A 19586-nucleotide genomic window follows, 5' to 3' on the forward strand; every position below is an offset into this window, starting at 1 on the left:
CTCTCTACTCTGTACAAAACAATATACCCGTGGTCATTAGGAAGATCATTAAAGCTTGCACACAGATTGCATTTCTCTCTGACAGCCCTTCCCTATTAACTTATTTGTCCTCAATAAAAATTGTGTTTCAAAGGCAATCAGAAAAGAACACGGCTTAATGGAAAAGGTTCAGACTCACTATAAGCCAGGAGAATAGCAATCTGAAGACTTACAGTGAATGTATGTTTCTTTTTTGGCCATAGAGATGCTCCCGTTTGTCAGACTTTTTTGTACATTGTAAATATATATCAATATAACACACTTACATGGGAAATACATCAATGTAATTATATAGAGGATAAGTAGCAAATTGGGGAAGATATTACTGAAGATTGAGATTTTTCAGCTGGTGAATGCTGAGCCTGAATACTTTTCTCCTAAAGGCAAAGAAACAGTCAGGACAGAAACACAAAACTCAACATGCCAATGACTTTTTCCCCTAACACCCAATATGCTAAAGAAAAAGAAGTTGGAATTTCACAGTAAACTTATGTAAATTCACTTTCATTCTGGCTTTTAGATAATTTGGTAGCATTTATAAAATTAGTTTAAGGGTGACAAGAAGGGAAACAAAAATTTGGCATAATTTGGGAAAAAAAGAAAAAAACAAAAAAAAAAGGAGATATGAAAATCCAAATCCCATTAAAGCCCATTAAAGGGAATCCTTGAAAACTTTTATCAAATTGTTGAAAGAAAACTAAGATTTTATATTTCTTTTAAACTGACTTTGGCTACAATTGCAAAGCCTCTAGTAAGATATGCAGTCTTTTCTCATTTTTCTCAGTTTACAAAGGGTAACAGAGCTGCTTCTAATTGACATGAAGCTGACAAAGGATTTAAAGCCATTGAATTTCATTTAGACTTCATTATGCAACCTGAAGTTCAGGAATACTTGAGCTTAATCCAACTGGACCTCAGGAAAGTGTATTATTAATGATGTCCTTACTTGAAGTTGAATCAGATCTATAGAAAATAATCCCTTGTGATATTTCAGTAATGCTCTTTGTTCCAAACTAAAACTGGAACAAACTTCCATGCACATGGAAATATGAAAATAGTATTAAATTTTGTTTTAATTCTGAAATATTAGTCAAAATTTTGATTATTAATTTTAGGCAAATATCTTAAGGAAAGAAAAAATTTCTTTGATATCACTGTTGAATCTGGTTTATTTAACATAACTCAGGGACTGAAGAAATCTATTTGAGACATTTTTGATCAACAGCCCAGTACATTTAAAAGTCCTGCATCTTAGATGATGTAAAAATAAATATGGAAATTTATATGAAATATAAATAGACCTGACTCTACTAACTGTCTTCAAATATAATGTATCTCCATTGCAAAATCCCATCTTCAATCTATTATTCAAATAATTTTCTTTTTTCTGTTGCCTTCATCTGAGAGTTGCACAAATCAGAATCTTGCTGCTGGCAAGAAAGCATTATTTGCTTTAAAGAGAGCAGAAACTTGAATGACTGAGATGGAAAACTTCTTCCACACATAGCAAAGGCTTTGAAATGGGTGTTAACATAAACCAAACCAAGACCTGAAACACGGGGCATGGTTTATGAGCAGTAACCTGGAAGTTGAATGCAGTGTTGTGTGGAGGTACTAAACCTAGGTGCTGTGTTCAGTTCTGGGCTCCCCAGCCCAAGAAAGAGAAGGAATTGCTGGAGGGGGTCCAGCAAAGGGCACAAAGGTGACTGGGAGTCTGGAGCATCTCTCATGAGGAGAGACTGCAGGAGCTGGGCCTGGTTAGTCTGGAGAAGAGGCAGCTGAGAGGGGACCTTGTCAATGTACACAGTATCTTAAGGGCAAATGCCAAACTCTTTCCAGTGTTTCCCAGTGACAGGAAGTTCCAACTCAATATGTAGAAAACCTTCTTTCCTGTGAGGGTGACCAAACACTGGAACAGGCTGCCCAGAGAAGCTGTGGAGTCTCCATCTCTGGAGATATTCAAAACCTGCCTGGACACAATCCTGTGCAACTCCTGTGGGTCAATCTGCTTTAGCAAAGGGGTTGGATTACATGGCCTCCACCACAGCCATTCTGTGATATAAATGACTATAAATCACTTTGTCACCAAAACTGAAGGAAATCACATATCCTCTCCCAACATGGATCTGTAATGGAAGAAATAGGTTAAAAAAGGGACAAAAAGCTACATGAAATAAATATTAAGTAGTTGCATACAGCACCCAAAGCTATCCTGTAACAGGAACTACTGCAATTAACGAGGAACATTTCAGAATTCAATCCATAAATTATATACAGGACTGGAGATTATAATAAAAAGGAAAGAGAGAAAATTACTGCAGTTAGTGTTGAATGTGTCTTTTCCTACACAATGTAACATAACTATTATTGATGTGTGAACCTCTATAAATTACAAGAGCAGAGAGAATTTTTTCTTGTTGTTAATTTCCTGCACATGGTAATATGCAATCTGCAGTAGCCAAAAGTCACTATGGTTAAATCTAACCCACATCTGTGTCAATGACTTAAACATAATACGTATATAATAGTCCCAGGTAATTAATATAGTTTGTACCCATTATGTTTCTAAGATCCTATTCAAACACCAATTTATTAAATTATTAGTAATAGCACTTGTCAAAGTTTAACATAGTGTATAAAGATGTTTGATTATACATGACAGAAAACAGACTAGAAAGAGCTTCATGTTTCATACTTTTAATTCAATGGAATCCTACGTAGCAATATATAGGGGAGCTGAGTAAGTAAGTTTTATCTCCTTTAGCTGTTACCATCAGAGTCCCTTTTAGGAACATTTGGTCTGGCTGTACTGCTATATTTGAGGATGAAAGCTGTTTAGTTTCTGAAAAATAAACCTATAATGATTATGTATCATTCCTCCATTTTCGCCATATGGTCTTTTGTATATTCTTAGCTTTATTTTATTACAATATTCCTCTCCTCTCTCTCTGATCCTTAAACCATTTTGCAGAAAGATAATCATAAAACTGTGGATTTTTCTTTTTCTTTCTTTCTTTCTTTCTTTCTTTCTTTCTTTCTTTCTTTCTTTCTTTCTTTCTTTCTTTCTTTCTTTCTTTCTTTCTTTCTTTCTTTCTTTCTTTCTTTCTTTTTCTTTCTTTCTTTCTTTCTTTCTTTCTTTCTTTCTTTCTTTCTTTCTTTCTTTCTTTCTTTCTTTCTTTCTTTCTTTCTTTCTTTCTTTCTTTCTTTCTTTCTTTCTTTCTTTCTTTCTTTCTTTCTTTCTTTCTTTCTTTCTCTTTCTTTCCTTTCTTCCTTTCTCTTTTTTTTCATGTTAAAGGTTCTGAATTCATATTCTAAGAGGCTGTGATGGAGGCACTCAATGCCACTCATTCAGATGCAGAATTTCCATGCATCTGCCCTCCCTTATTTCCCCATCATGAAAAAGACACATTATTTCATAGAATTAACTTCAATATCCAAAGAGCTGCTTATGGGGCCTGTGCTATTAACTAGCATACAGTGGTCATAACAAGTATTTTTCTGAACTCTGACCACCTAGAACTCTAGCAAATCTCAATGAAAATATAAAAGCTGAGCCAATCTATACAATTGCTGTCCCTAGAAAAGACATAAATGTTAGGCAGCAAGATGGAAGGGTTTCTGTGATGAAGGAGGAAAAAGTGGGGTACATAACAACAAGAGGGTTAAGATTTGCTCTGTAGAAATCACTCTCAAGGTAACTGTGAGTTTGGAGAATAAAAGTATTCTTGCTATTTGCTTGAAGCTTCCTTGCAGCTATATTGATCAAATTATTATTCACAGTCCTTGCAAGTTTCTTGTAACTGCCATGAGATATTCTTGTATTCTTCCATCAGTAGTTTAACTACTAATCTAAATATTTACCTAGTTATCCTGTTGATTATTAGATACTTACGAAGCTTCTAACCAGCTGGTTTGTTTACAACTTCTCCTTCTAACATCTCCTGAATTATTTACAACCTACACCACAGTCTTGCTCAAAACCATCCTACAAAGCATTCCAGGAAAAAAACAAATATCTATACTTCAGCTTGAGTTGCTTTTCAGGTTTAATTGTTTTCTTCCTCAGGCTATAAAATCTCTAAAATACATATTTAAAATGTCTAAAAGACTGTATATTCTGAACCCACAGTACAATACATAATTGAATTTGTTTTAAAAAGAAGGCTATCTTCTATCTTTTTGGTGAAAGCACAGAAATCTTACTTACAAGTTGGTCTGGGTCAGTCTCAACCACAAAATGGCTGGGATCACTGTTTAGCATTTTTAGCACCAGAGCTTCATGAGTAGGATTAGTAAGAGGAATGTGCATATGAGCCCATCTGGAAAAAATCATATACACAATGATGATTAATTACAAAGCTTCTTACATTACATGTCATTATGCATTGGGTTTTTTTAATTAAAAAAAAAATTCTGTATTTTTTATTTTAAAAATAATAATTAAGTTTTATTTCATTAGCACTTCTCCACTAGTGAGGAAACATATTTAGTAACGTCAAATATTATTAATAATCATTATTAATAACAATAAATCCTGAACTCATTCAATGTTTCATTTTGTTCATTTGTTATGTTGTTTATTACAGCATAATAATAGAACCATTATGTTTCATATGTAGATTATATATTTTAATGAGAATAGTGACCCTCCCAGAACAAAGTCTGGACTATGCTGATTGCCTAAGTGTTATGCTTTAAATCAGTTGGCCCTCTGTTTTACAGATGTTCCTTCTTTATTTTCCAATTAAAGAATATTCATGAGATACTTTCAATAGGGTGAAAATTTTTTAAATAATTCATAAGACTCCCAACATTTCCTCTATTCTGGTCAAAATACTATTTTTTTTGTTTGTTTTTAGCAAAGTTATATAATCATAAATCACATTCTTGTTGTAATACCAAGGGACACTGAGAAGAGATTCAAGGTGAGTAAGTGAAAACAGTAAATAAGAAAAGTTTGAAAAATGAGATACATATATTGGTTTTGCTGTAATTTATCTCCTAATGGATATTCCCTCTAGTCAAAGCTGTGGCAGGTCAACTGCCAGATTGCTCCACATATTTATCATGGAAAAAATAGTCTGTTAATCATAGCTAAATCAGTAAGGAAAAAGAAAATACAAAAAGCAACACTGAGAAGATATTTCAGTCCAGCTTTATGACTGCAACCTCAGATCCTAAAACCTGTTCACAGGCTTTCCAACCCATGCAGTGACATAAATCCCCAGACAGCAACAGACTTGTTTCTGACTAACATTTACAAAGCATTGTATCATTGAGATCTCAAAACCTGAGAGTAAAGAAATATTAGGAAACTTTCACTCAGGAACTTAAGACTCACTTGTTAATTGCCATTTTTCACATTTACCATCTCTACCCTTTATTTTTTTGTCTGTTTTTTTTTCATATGTAATAGTTGGTCAAAGGGAAAACTAAGCTGGGATATCTGAAATTTCAGTAAGGAATTACTCAACTTCTAGAGGTTCTTCAAGTCATCAAAATCCTGCCACCCCACACAGATTGACTACCGTGGTTATGCTGAAAAAACTGTTGCACATGGCAGCAAATTCCAGCTCCCTGTGAACATCATTCAACTGACTCATCTTCAATGATTCCACTGTGGAGCCCATAACAGGATGGATAAAGAAAGATTAAAAACATCAGGGAGAAGGTTTCCTTCCTTAGAGACATATACTAAGGGATGTGCTAAATCTACCTTGAGACAAACAAAAAGCAGATATGACTGTGATAGACCCAGAATTTTAGGGCCTGAAGTAGAGTTAAAGGATAAATTGATAGAATTTTTTTCTTTTCTTTTTCAAAACTTGGCTAGAAATTGTTTCTAAGTTATCAGTGGGTTCTTGACTCCTAATCCAATTCCAGGTAATATTTCAAGGACACAAATTCCTAGATTTTTCAGATCCATAGAAAAAAGAATACAGGGAGGACACAATGAAAAACATTATTCTTATATTCATATGCTAATGCTTCCTCTGCATTCAAGGAAAAGGGGATAGAATGGAAGTTAATCTGTTAAAAAAAACTACAAATCTTCTCCAACCAGAAATGCTTCAAACATTTGATGACATTTACAGTTCACATCTCTGGGTACATAGCAAGAAAGTACATCCATTCAAAAAATTCCCAAATTAATATATTTGTTAGACAATCCACAGATGTCTATCTACACTGCCTTTACATATTCAACATACATTAATGCAGCCAATTTACTTGGATTGTCTCATCTTTTCATGAGGCAGAGAAATTCCCAGTAACTGAACTGCATCCTCAATGCCATCACTGACTGCCATTGTCCAACACTTTGCACTTCAAGAAGAGTGCTGATGACATTATGCTGACACTGCTGCGCTGAAAAGAGCCTGGCACCATCCTCTGGGCACCCACTTTTGTGATATTTATGTCTATTGATGAGATCCCCTGGCAGCCTTCTCCTCTCCAGACTGAAGGGGCACAGCTCTCAGAGTCTCTCCCCATCAGAGATGCTCCAGACCCCTCCTCATTGGACCCTCCACTGGACCCTCTCCAGCAGCTCCTTGTCTTTCTTGTACTGAGGAACCCAGAACTGTCCAGAACTGAACAGTGTTCCTCCACATATTTACAGATACATAGGAACTACAACATGCATGTACTGGTAAAGGGAAAAGAAATCTCACTTGAAAGAATGAAACATGAGCTTTGAGGAGGTTTAGGTAAGAGCTTTGACAGGAGGAGTTGTAGTTAATAAAGCTAATCTTTTCCAACATCCATTTCACTTGCAGTAGGAAAGGATGACTTGCCATTTTCCACTAAACCATTTGTGCATGTAGTTTCCAGGCAGTGCATGCCAGAGAAAATTATGAGTGCCAGAAAATCTGAATAAAAAGGTTTTAAGTATCTCCTAATTGCAATAGCCTACATAGCAAAGAAAAATTATGGTTCGTACTCCAGTCAGCTCAGAATTTTAAAGTAAAAGCCAGGAAATAGTACAACATTTTTTCTTTAGAACATAATAACAAAGGCATTGTCAGTTATCTCCAGTCTGTGCTTCATTTTTGAAAAGCAGAATACATTCACTCACAAATATTTAATTGGGTAAAATTTTGTGTTGTGCTCTCTAACAACATTTCTGCTCAGTCTGTAATGTATATTAACTACAGATTTACTAAAAAATACACAGAAGGAAGTAGAATGTAGAATGCAGAAGAGCAGTGTGTCCACAGAAAGTATTAGGAAGTGGAGGTAATATGTGAAAAGCACTACTGAAATTTTGACATTCTTTAAAGTCTTATCCTCAAAGTTTTTGTTTATGTATTGAAAGTCAGAAGTAAACTGAGCATTATGCTATCAAAATGCACATTGAAGTTTTGTTAAAAGATGGTAATATTTGGGTTGATTTATCCATGGTGTTCATTTTCTTAACACTTGCAGTGTTTTAACCATGTCTGCTCTCTGAACTGCAGAAGTTGCATTATTTTTCCATTTCTTGAGAGGTTAAAATTTATTGCTAACTGATATACAAGCGTTTGTAAAGCAGTCATTGTCATATAATGACAAATAATTTGTCATTAAATTCTTAGTTCAGAGAGAAGAAAAGAAACAGAAAATAAAGCAAACCTACAGAGCTCTGTATAACAAATCTTGGTGCTTCCATTCTGCAGTATGGTCAGAGTGATTGCTATAGGAAGCTTACATAGAGGCTAAAATTTCATTTCAGTCTTTTTTCTGGAATATTTCACCTACCTGCAAATATATCTAAAAAAAATATTCTGCAACCTACTACAGCAGACATAGAGCAGTATTTTGAGTTTAAACCCTTCATATGATTTCCATGATACTTAAAGCAGTGTCCCAGTTCAGCACTATGAACTACTCACTCACTTTCCAAGCTCACACACTGTATCAGGTAGCACGATTGGTGATGGCTTGTCTACATTGAACTTCAGGGCATACCAAAATTCTCCAATCATATCTGACCTGAACATGACACTAAAAACAGATACAGAAGATTAATATGACAGCTGCTTTTTTCAGATCACTAAAAAAGCCCAAACAGATTAAAATTCAGGAGAAATCTAATGAGTTCAACACTGTGAGTTCTTTAATTAAATTATAATTTTCCTCTAACACTTCTCACTGGTAGCTAAATTCAGCTACCAAGTCTAATAATATTTAAAATTACTGATACAAGAAAATCTCTTCTTTATCTTTCTTAAATCCTACCAATCAAATTCATTTGTTGCTTGTAGTTTTTGTTAGCTTGTTTTTATCAAAAATACAACTCAAACATATTTCAGCTTCTAAGAGTAAGCTTTAATTTCATTTCAATATCACAGTATTACCCTTTTAGCCATTTTGAAGGCCAAAGTAACAGAAATACTATACACTAATTTTAAAAAGGAAAACATTTTCAAATCTAGTGAAAAAACCTGAGAAATATATATATACACATTCCTATGAGCATGGCAAAGAGATACACTTCAAGGAATATTTAAGATATTGCTTTGACATACAATCAAGAATTGCCATGACTGAAAATTGTTTGCTGCTAGGTGAGATATGTACAGCAATATTTCAGTTACAGACATTCTAATACAGTCCTTTCTTACTGCAGAATTTCTTTTTTATTTCTTGAGGAATTTTGAATAGCTGAGTCATAATAACATTAAACCAAAGCACTGGAAGCATATAAAAACTTAGAAGAAATGCACTGTATAAACCCATGACCCTCTAAGGATGAGTTCTTTTTCTAAATTTTAGGTAACTATGTCTATTCCATGACTTCATAGTTCCAGACGATCCCCTGTGCCAACAGAGCTTTCAAAGTGAGTGTAAAACAGCTCTAGGAAAGAATCAACCATTTGAAAAGGTACAATGCCACAAGCCCTTTTCCAACAGCTCTTCTCAGCTGCTAACATAGCAAAGGAAATGGACCATGGCTTCAGAAAGAGAAGTTAATAGTGTGGATGTAATGTGGAAGAACCTCTGTCCACCTGTAACTGCAGTCTGTGGGAGCTGCTGCAATTTAAATGAGCCTTTACACACTTCTAGAACAAAACTGCAAAACCATTTGGAGAATGTCCACATGTGCTTTATTTCATCTCTGCATATATCCCCTAAGTCCCAGCCCACCAAGGCTGAGCCCAAAGTTTTGTCCTGTTATAACAAACCTTTATCTTATTGTTTGAAAACTCTGCACTTGAGAAATACCAGAAATATTATCTGATATGAAAAAAAAAAAAAAAAAAAAGAGCTCTATTTGCATGTGCAGTTTAAGATAGCATGATTTCTACAAATTCCCACAGGAAAAAAACCCCAACCAAACAAAAAAAAACCAAACCAAACCAAACCAAAGCAAACAAAAAACAAAACAAAACAAACAAACAAACAAAAAACAGACACAAAAAACACCTAGAACCCCACAAAAACCCAAACAAACAAACAAACAAAAAAAATCTAAAAAAACCCCCCAACGTTATTAGAGTTATAATAGTACTCATTTTTAAAAAACAGTATTATTTGAATCTGTATTACTTAATGATACCTGACATTATTTATGTCTTTGGAAAAAACAATACAAGCAAATTGAATAAATCTCTGAATGGATTTGGACTTTGTAAATGTTCTTTCAAAACTGGTCAGTTATCTCTGCACTCCTCTTAAATCTCCATCCCACCCCCCACCCCATCCCCACATTTTTGCCAGTCAGTTGAGATAATTGAAACACAGGGAATTGTTTTTCAGTGAGCTTTCAGACTAAATAATGCTTGGGTAACCAAATTCCAGGAAAATAATCTTTGCAATTCTACACTTTTCAACTCCTTGCTGAACTGTTTTAACTGAAACTAAGACCAAGAGGTGATCTGTCTTTTTATTGCTAATTATCATACCTAGAAATTCACTGGGATTTCCAATGTAATGAAAAATTTTTAATTTAAAAACCTCTCCATATTAATTTAGTAGATCATGGTAAATTAATGGAAGATCATAAAGGTAAATGGATTTATGTGAAGAGAGTTAAAGGTTCTCCACCTGCTTTAGTTATGTTTTTTACAGTTTAGTTCCTTCTCAGAAAAAAAAAATGAAATTCTGTTATTATCTTTACAGAACTTAAAAATTTACCAAACTATTAATAAGAAGTTTTCAAGGGGGGCTTCAAACATTATGTAAGTTTCTAAAATAGTTCACTAAATTGTAGTGAACTGGAATAACAAGGAGTTATTCTATGGCCTGTCAATAATGCTTTTCCCCTAAGACAAAAGCTGCTGTTAGGGATATAATACATTTAAAGCTGGAAATGTTCTCAATTCTATTTATTAACTTTTGTGGGGGCTTTTAGGAAAATGTTTTCATCAAGTGACTTAGGTTTCAATGAAAGTAGTTCATTTATTAGGAAAACAGCCAGAGTCAAAAGTATCAAAACTCTACAACATACCTTCCAGTAAAAGTGCCAAGACGAGCTGCAGAAAACTGTAGGTGATATGAAAATGTTTGTTTGGGTCTGAGAATGAAAGATTTTTCTCCAATAAGGGATGGATGGTCCAGTAACACACTCATCTTGAGAACTTTATTGGTAGGATTAGTGATGGGAATATTAATTCCAACAGTATCCTAGAAAATTTTTTTAAAAAAATCACAGAATTAATTATGACCTATGACACGTAAAATATATTTTCCAAACAAATGTAAGATGTTTATTCATTGTCGACACTTAGGCAAACTCAGGTTGCACCTTTGTCTGATGTGTGAACTAACCCAAAAAAAGCTGAGTTTCAGCAAGAAACATTTCAGACAACCTTCAAATTGTAAACTCTTTAATTCCCTAAGTTCAAAGTTCAAAGTACTGTAAAGGTCTTCATTCTAACAGTCCACTTCACCTTCCAAGATATGTCCAAGGCATGCAAAATACACCTTTCAAGCCCATCTGCTGTAATCCCAGCTGGATAAAAACTCCAAAATCCCAATCAGGTAAAAACTTTAAAGTGTCTCCCAACAGCCAAACACAGACAATTGGAAATAGCCACTTTGAAAGGGGGCAAACAATTAGGCTGAATTCTGCTGGATCTGTTCCCTTAATTTATAAGTTACATCACAATACCTGACATTAAAACAACACCATCCCAATGAATATTCCCTCTCCTATTCCTTTAGGCCATTTCCCTCACTGGTGATCTACACATCTCTTTTTAAATTCTTAGGAGAAGGACAATCTTTCCTAGACCACCTGGAAAACATTGACACTATTAAAGATGTGTAAAAACTGTTACTGCAACAAAACAGAGCCAAAATGTGGCCTCATTAGATAAAGATTCATATTTTCCATGTGGAGCACTTTTAGGATGAGCAGGAATTGGGCAGAGCTGCACAGCTCCTCCATTTCAGCAGAGCTGCCTTTGCTGCAAGGTTAGAAATGGTGTCAGTTCATCCTCTGTGGCCTGGGTGCATCAATACCAGTACACTTCATAAAACAAAGCACTGTGAATACACCAGAAGGAATATATATACATATATATATATATATATATATATATATATATATATATATATATTATGGAGGCAGCACACTGTGATAATCCAGGAGGCATACCTGCAGTTTAAAATGTGTTCTATTTATATATATTCATCCATAGAAAATACACAAAATCCAGAAATAAAGATATGTCTTTGTTTCTCTGTACCTATATTTGTGTCTACTCTTATTTTGGTCTCTTTCCTTTGCTCTAACCAAGCAAAATGCATGTTGGTTTGGCTTTTTTTAACATATAGTGACTTGTTTCACACAACAAAATTATTCCACAAACTTTTTTGTAAAAAGTAAATAATTCAAGTTGCAATATGAAAGGAGGAAAATATAAAATGCCTATTAAAATTAATAACACAATAAAAATGAATATGAAATACTTTTATGACCCCACACAGAACTGCCTCACACTGATTTCAGCCTACCCATGATTTGGTAAATTTTTGTATATTTCCATTTATAGACAATGACTACTGGAATATACATAAAACACATTTAATGTTCTACAGATGGCAAGACTACACCAACAATTTAAATCATTTAAGTGCCTTGCATCAGTAAAATGGGATTTAAATTTGCCATAAAATATTTTAAAGCTCAGATTAATAGTTTTTACTGGTGTAAACAAGTTTCTAAATCTATCTACCATTTTATTGCCAAAGGCTTCATAACAATTTTATAGTAAACCATCTACATGCTGTGTTGAAGAAATATTTTTACAGTAAAAAGGAAATATGGGACAGTTGATTGGGAAAAAAGCAGCAACTATCACAGAAATATTTTTAATTTTGTACACAAAGGAAAGTTTACATTACCAGTATTATCATAAAACACTGTTCTCTTGCCAGTATAAAATGAATGCTTAAGATTATGTATTTCCCTGGAATTTCCCAGGAAATTTGCCTGAAATTGCCATACACATTTCAATAATCTGCTATTTCATAGATGGTAATAAGAGCAGATGCATGTTATCAGCAGAATATATATATATTTAATTTATATATATATATGTAATTTTTATATTTCTTTACATTTCTAGGCCTTATTGGATTGTTATGGAGGCACAGAACTAGGATAAATAACAAAATGCCCATGCAATCACCAAGAATATTATTTTTCTTGAAAATACCATTTTATCAGACAGAATGTGAAAGAGGAACATCACAGGCAATTTCCAAATGCATTTATAGTCATTAATTTAGTCCCACATTTCAGTGCTCAGTATTTTATAAACATTTTGACAGAGGAGAAATGTAAAAGTTGAGAAAAGAAGAAAATTAATCTCTTTCCTCAAATATTTCTTGTATCAAGGCTTACAGTTGCCCCAGTAGAGTCACTTTTATGCAATATGTCATGCTATTATTCCTTTAGAACTTTCAATTACCCACTCCTTGTCCAGTGCAGATTATTTAAAATAATCTCACCAAAGTTTAAATTAAATAAAATTAAATGCAAATATGAGTAAACATTTATTCTCTATGGAAATTGAATAAACAGTCAACTGCTTACATTCCTACATTAATAGCCCAAGTCTATGCATGGGTTAAATTCTCTGTAAACCAGACTCTGTTTCAAAAGATGCTCACCATCAGCAATTGATCATTTGTGATATTATACTTGTTTGCTGAAATATTTTCCTGACATATTTTATGCCAAAGACTTTCTCATCATACCTTTCTCAATTTCCTTCTTTGAACAACTGGATATAATTTAAATCCATATAAACAATTTTACTTTTATTAATGTATACACTGCACTGAACTGATCCTCTTCTAAGTTCAACAGGGTAATTTGCAGGAAAATGGACACATTCCACAATTACTGTGCATAAAAATTTCTCTGTGTTCCATCTTCAGTAATAATCTTATTTTCATTATCAGCAGGTGTCAATAAAAGCATTACTTGGCCAAATTGTCTAAGAGACTGACAACAATTCTTATTTAGAATAAGTGTTTTCAATTAAAATCCAGTTTTACTAAGGAGATTGCATTCATTTCACATTGTTTGAAGCTTTTCTATTCCATAGATCTTGAGGCGAAAGCATTTGTACTTGCTCCTGAGTTTGCCAGGCTGTGGCTATAGAAGCAAATTTTCAAGTTGAGTAAGCAGCAAGGAAGTTATTTTTATAGACCTGGAGAGATAATGCAGCAGAATTCTTCCCTTTGGTCCTTGTCCAAATCATGGTTCTTCTAGATGGACAAGTAACAAGTGCCCTGGAATGTTGCTCACTCAAGGACTGAGCTTGGAATTGTGGCAATATTGTTGAAAAAATAGATCTTGATCTGCTCAAAATGATCAGAGCTTTCAAATTCCCCTTCAGTGTCCTCTTATTTCCATGTTGGGTTATGAGGCTAAACAACCACAGCATTGCTATTATCCTGATACTGTATTTTTCCATTTTACTTGGCATATTTTGCCTTACAAAATATAAGCTTTCAAAAAGGCAGCAACTGTTCATCAGCAGTGAAGTCTATCAGAACAGCAAATTGAAATGCTTGAAATTTAGGACTAAACACCTGAAGCAAATTATATATTTGTAAAACTTGCTTAGCAAGGAATCCATTCTTATTACTACTGCAGTACAGGAAATTAACTAGAAGGAAAAAATTTGCACAGGACATTTAATCTCAGAAGCTAATAGGGCAGTGAGTTTCAGGTTTAAATTTACATATAAATTTACATAGAAAAATCACACCGACTTGAATTTCTTTTAGCTGAAAAGTACATTAGTGCCTAAGTAATAATGCCCTGAAACAGAATACAGCAATGATTAGTTCATAAGTTATTACAATAATTCTAAGCTCCCTGACTAAAAGTTACTACACTGTTAACCTCTTAATGGGGCCTACTCATTGTACCAAGTAAACAAACTGGGAAAACAATGTTTTGCAAGAGATGATTGCAAAAAAACCAGTTTTTCTGAAATGGAAGAAAAGGAAGATACTGAAAAAGCATTACATCTAATGACTGTATCTATCTATGATGTCCTCAGCTGCACCAAAAGATACCACAACCCATACCAAACTGATATTACAATAATTTATAAACACAAAGAAAAACTAATGAACTAAATAATATGCACATATTTGGATTTCCATATAAAGATAGATAGGAAAAGAGTCATCAAAGATGAGTTGAATGCTAAGTGAAGTGCTATTTTAAGGTAATTATAAGAAGCACACCTGACAAGGGGATACAGACTGACTCAAAGTAAAATTAACATCCCAAATTCCCACAACTGAGAAAGTAATAACTATGCTCACATCTTAATGAATACTTTTTTGAATTTGAAATCAAAGGCACCTCTACATCCATGGAGACTAAAACTGAAGCTCAATAACTTTCCATACTCCTGAGATCACAGGCAGATTTCCTTCTCAGATCCAGCAGTGTTAGAAGAAGAAATTACCAATTACAGCTACTTTTTGCCAACATCTATACTGAAGATTGGCACTTTCAGTGACCAGCTCAGTTGCCTAAATCACCTCATACAGTAATCTGTCTTATCAAAGCTCAGTTGGGTTTGATAACTCTACTAAAAAAAAAGTAGAAGTCAATCTTCTCCATTACCAGAATCAATGGGGAAGGAGGTCATAGAATCATAGAATTGCTTGGGTTGGAAGAAACCTTAAATTCCATCTTGTTCCATGGGCAAGAACACCTTTCACTAGATCAGATTGCTGAGAGCTCCATCCCCCCTGGCCGTGAACACAGCCAGGGATGGGCATCCACAGCTCCTCTGGGCAGCCTGTGCCAGGGCCTCACACCCCCACAGCAAGAAACTTCCCCTAATATCCAGACTAAACCTCCTCTCTGTCCATTTCAGGCCTTTCTCCATTGTCCTGTCACTGCAAGCTCCTGTAGAAGTTTCTCTCTGCTTTCCTGGAGGCTCCCCACAGGTACTGAAAGGCCACAATTAGGACACCCTGAAACCTTCTCTTCTTCAGGCTGAACAATCCCAATTCTCTCAGCCTTTCCTCAGGGCAGAGATGCTCCCTCTCATCACCCTGGTGGCCTCCTTGGGCTTTTTTCCAGAGGTCCATGTCCTTCCTGGGTTGGAGCCCCTGTGAGGACTCAGCCCTGCAGGAGGGTCTCAGCAGAGCAGAGGGGCTGAATCCCCTCCCTCCCCTGCTGCCCACGCTGCTGCTGGTGCAGCCAAGGACACATTTGGCTTTCTGAACTGCATCTGATATCTGACACTGAATTAATGTAACAAAGGACCAAATTAATCTTCAGAGGATTTTACAGGAAAATCATTTACACCTACTTTGTCATCAACATTTTTGGAAAGCATGATTCAGCAAGTGACAGATTTCAATACAGATCCTATTCATCATTTTTATGGGTCACTTTGCTGTGCAGATGCATGCACACAATATATGAGGTGCCAATGATGGAAAACAGTTTGGATCAAATCAATAGATGTATTTACACTCCTTGGGTGATAGGACTATTTTGGGTGATGTAAATCTAGGCTGCATCTTTCAAAAAGACATTTTTCTTTTTTTTAAGATTGTCCTTGCTCCTTCAGAGACTGTCATATCCACAACATCAGAAGAAAATACTCAAGGTCAGTATCACTCAATAAAAAGCACTAGAAAGTTCAACATTTCCAAGTGAGAAATGTACTGTTCTTAGATAATGAAGTCAAGAGAGTTATCAGTGACTACTGTATTTTCAAAGTCAGTTTTGTCTCATGGAGTTGTAATATCCAAACTCTTCTGCAAGCATGATATCACACTGAGATACCTGCTCAAAATCAGCCTCAAAATAGCAACAATCAGCATTTGTGACCCTTCCTTTAGGGAAATTTAGGAGATGAAAAATTTAGAATATTTTCAATTTCCAAATAGTTTCCGATATATCAGGTAGACTGTTTACAAAACCTGTCTTTTTCAATAATTTCTCTCTGATCTAGACTAAATCATTACTCTCAGAGATATTTTTGAATGCAATTCAGGTTAAATGTTTAAGTAAATCTGTATCATTTCCTTATTTACCACAGAACTGCACTGTTATCCCCAGACTCTGAATGTGTAGAGCACTTCAAGGATTAGTTCCAGAACTACAACATGTAGCTGTAATTATTTTCTGCAGGTCTGACTGGTTTGTTTTCAAGTGCTACATAAAGTCACAATAATGCCATAAATTCACAAATCCAATGGACTGGAAAATACTTTGGAAGGCTTGGTGAGTGCTGATGATTTCTGCATATTTATAAAGCAGTCAGTAAGTGAAACCACAGAATTACTTCCAGGAATTTACTCAAATCTAATTTAACTAGTCTATTAGTTTAACACTGGATTAATATTTAGATCCAACTGTCCTGGATTAAAAATTTGATGTCATGAGGTTAGAAATCTCCATCTGACATGCAACTACAAACATGACAAGGTCTATATCAGTGAAATGCTGGAAATCAGGTCACTCAGAACTGACCAGGAAAAGGCAATGACCACCACTGCCCATGTCCCAGTGCTTCAAAGACTTTCAGAAATACTTGGTAAAAATAAACTTACAACCACTATCAGAACCCAAAGTTAGAATAGCAGAAGGACTAATTATTACACTATTTCCACCAACTTTAAAGACTTCTGCCAAATGTGGAAGCAAATATTCTACTGTGCCTCTACTCACAGCTCATGCTGGTATGAGCCAACTAAAAGTACTTCTTTAAACTAGTAACTGACTTCAATAATATCTCATTTTATTGAATTTTTATGACCATACTAATGAGGTAATTTACATCTCAGCTACACCCCCTACTATTAAGCTACTCAATCTGTGGAGGTAAAATGCTAATTAATTTGACTGTTTTAACTCTTGCGCCTACTGTGACTCTCTCTTTCTGTAGGTCTAAAAATATAATTTTAAGAAAGCATATCTTCACAATTTAAAAGATCAAAACATGCAAAGGTAGAGCTAATTCTAATAGAAAGCTGAAATTGCCAAGGTTTCTGCTGAGAAAAAATTTTTCTCCTGTATTTTCTCAGAGTAAAATTCCTCTGATAGAATATTTCTGTCCTAGATTCTAGACATTTGTTTTTATAAATTCAACTTTTATTTTAGGCATATCTCTGCAGTCTCAGGAGTCAGATAGTGTTATAATATGAAAAGAGTTTCTTAAATAGTTTTTTTCTGAAGACAGAATTATATATAAATCAAAAGGAACAATCTCTATAAGAGTTATCTCCTTCTGTTCCTTACTATAATTCATGAGATCAGATAAACTTTGAAAACAGCCCCAATTTCTAGCTGTTGCTGCAAGAAAAGTTAACTTTTAAGCCCATGAGGTTTGCTCTCAGATTACTGTCTCACATGAAACAATAAATGCTGCATTAGAAATAATGACTTCTATGTGTGACATGCTAGAGGTGTCTGCAGTCTGTCCCACACATTCCCTCAGCAGTTACTCTACAAAAGTAATGCACCCTCACTACATCACAAGCAATGTTTATTAATAATATTAACATCTATATTACGTATTTTTATTGATGGTATCTATTACTAGAACCTCTTAAGAAGCAAAAATTAGAGCAGCCTGAACCAAGGCCCACACTTGCATTTCCCTGGGTCTGTGCACTGACTACTTCTGCTGTTAATCAGAAAGAACCTCTCTGTATGGGGAAGATGTTGAAGAAAGTGTTTATTAGATAACCATGATTCAATGAATCATGGAGTATAAAGACCTTTAAATACCAGTTTCTCCACATTTCTATCTGCTCAGTTTTGACCACCTGGCAGATCACCTTGTGAGGGAGTGAATTGCTACTACAACCACCTGAAATATACCTTTTCTTGGCACATCCACATATTTGGATGTGAGCCATTATTTCATCCTTTAACTTTTATACAGCAAAAGCTCTCCCCTGAGGTTTCAGCTTCAAAACTTAGGTAAGTATCAATGAAGTGCTTTTCAACTATTGTATTCATCCTATAGTCACATCCTGCTCACACAGGACAGATCTGCTGCATTCATTTTTCTAGACTGCCAAAACCAAGAAAATGTGAAGGTTGGAACCAGCAATGGGAACACCCTGGCTCTGCTTAGACCTGCATGTTAACAGCAGCACTGGGCCAGTGACCTTCAGAAGCACCAGCAAGGGCTCACAGGCAGAGGGAGACTGGCCTGGGAGCCTCTAGCAGCAGCAGCAGCTGCACAAGGTTCAACCCCTAAGAACAAGGCTTGTGGAAGTGGGGGTGGGCAACATTTCAGAGGTATGTTACCAACTTTGGGGTACTCACACAGAGACTTGAGAGAGAGAAAATATATATATATATATTTGGCAGAGAAAAGACAAAACTAATGTCTCCATGCTTATGTGGAAACCAAACTCAATCCCTTGCAGGCTTTGGTTTTATTAAAGCAGAAACTAATAACTCACTGTTCCAAACAGACCTTCCCCTCTGGCTTATCTCCTGCTGTACAGATCCTGCTTGGAGCTCACATATTAGATATTTCCTCTCAAGACAGAAAATACTACTTTTCAAGTATATGGATGGATTAAAAAGTCTCTTGACACAGTGAATCTGTGATATACACTTAGAATTTTCTCCATTAAATAGAAAACTGCTAATGAGTAAGTGCTTAAAGCAGTAACTAACAGATTTTTAGACATTTGACATCAACATTTAAGAATCACCTTCCTTCTTGACCTCTTCATTCAACCTGAATAAATCCATTAGAATATTTGCAAGGCAAAGTAACTACTGCAGTTCATTCTTCTAAACAATTTGAGATAATGGCCCTAAATTTATCAGCTTAAGTTACACCTCTGTAATACTGTTACAAATTAGGAAATAAAAGTAAAGGCCAAAGTAAAATACAATAACAAAAGTTTTAATTGTAAATTGTTACTGCAATGGTTTCAATGGTTGAAGATACTAATAATTATCAATTTATTAAATTAAAAAATATGGTTGTTTTCTCTGCATTTAGAACTAAAACTATGTGCCAGTGTACAAGCAACTCATAATAACTGAAAGTGTTATTTAATGAACGAAAAATGAATGGTAAATAAATTTTAAT

The 19586-nt window shown here is 34.8% G+C and overlaps 1 protein-coding gene across 1 annotated transcript in view; it reads right to left on the reverse strand.

Moving 5' to 3' along the window:
• CFAP47 (cilia and flagella associated protein 47) overlaps nucleotides 1-19586 on the reverse strand; it is a 258137-nt gene that overhangs the window by 72131 nt on the left and 166420 nt on the right. The window contains exons 52-54 of the mRNA XM_079305151.1: nucleotides 10472-10647; nucleotides 7918-8025; nucleotides 4247-4358 (exon numbers count right to left, since the gene is read on the reverse strand). Coding sequence (XP_079161277.1) covers nucleotides 4247-4358; nucleotides 7918-8025; nucleotides 10472-10647 — 396 coding nt within the window. The remainder of the gene's footprint in view (nucleotides 1-4246; nucleotides 4359-7917; nucleotides 8026-10471; nucleotides 10648-19586) is intronic.

Source organism: Erithacus rubecula, assembly GCF_903797595.1.
Source record: "Erithacus rubecula genome assembly, chromosome: 1".
Lineage (NCBI taxonomy): Eukaryota > Metazoa > Chordata > Aves > Passeriformes > Muscicapidae > Erithacus > Erithacus rubecula.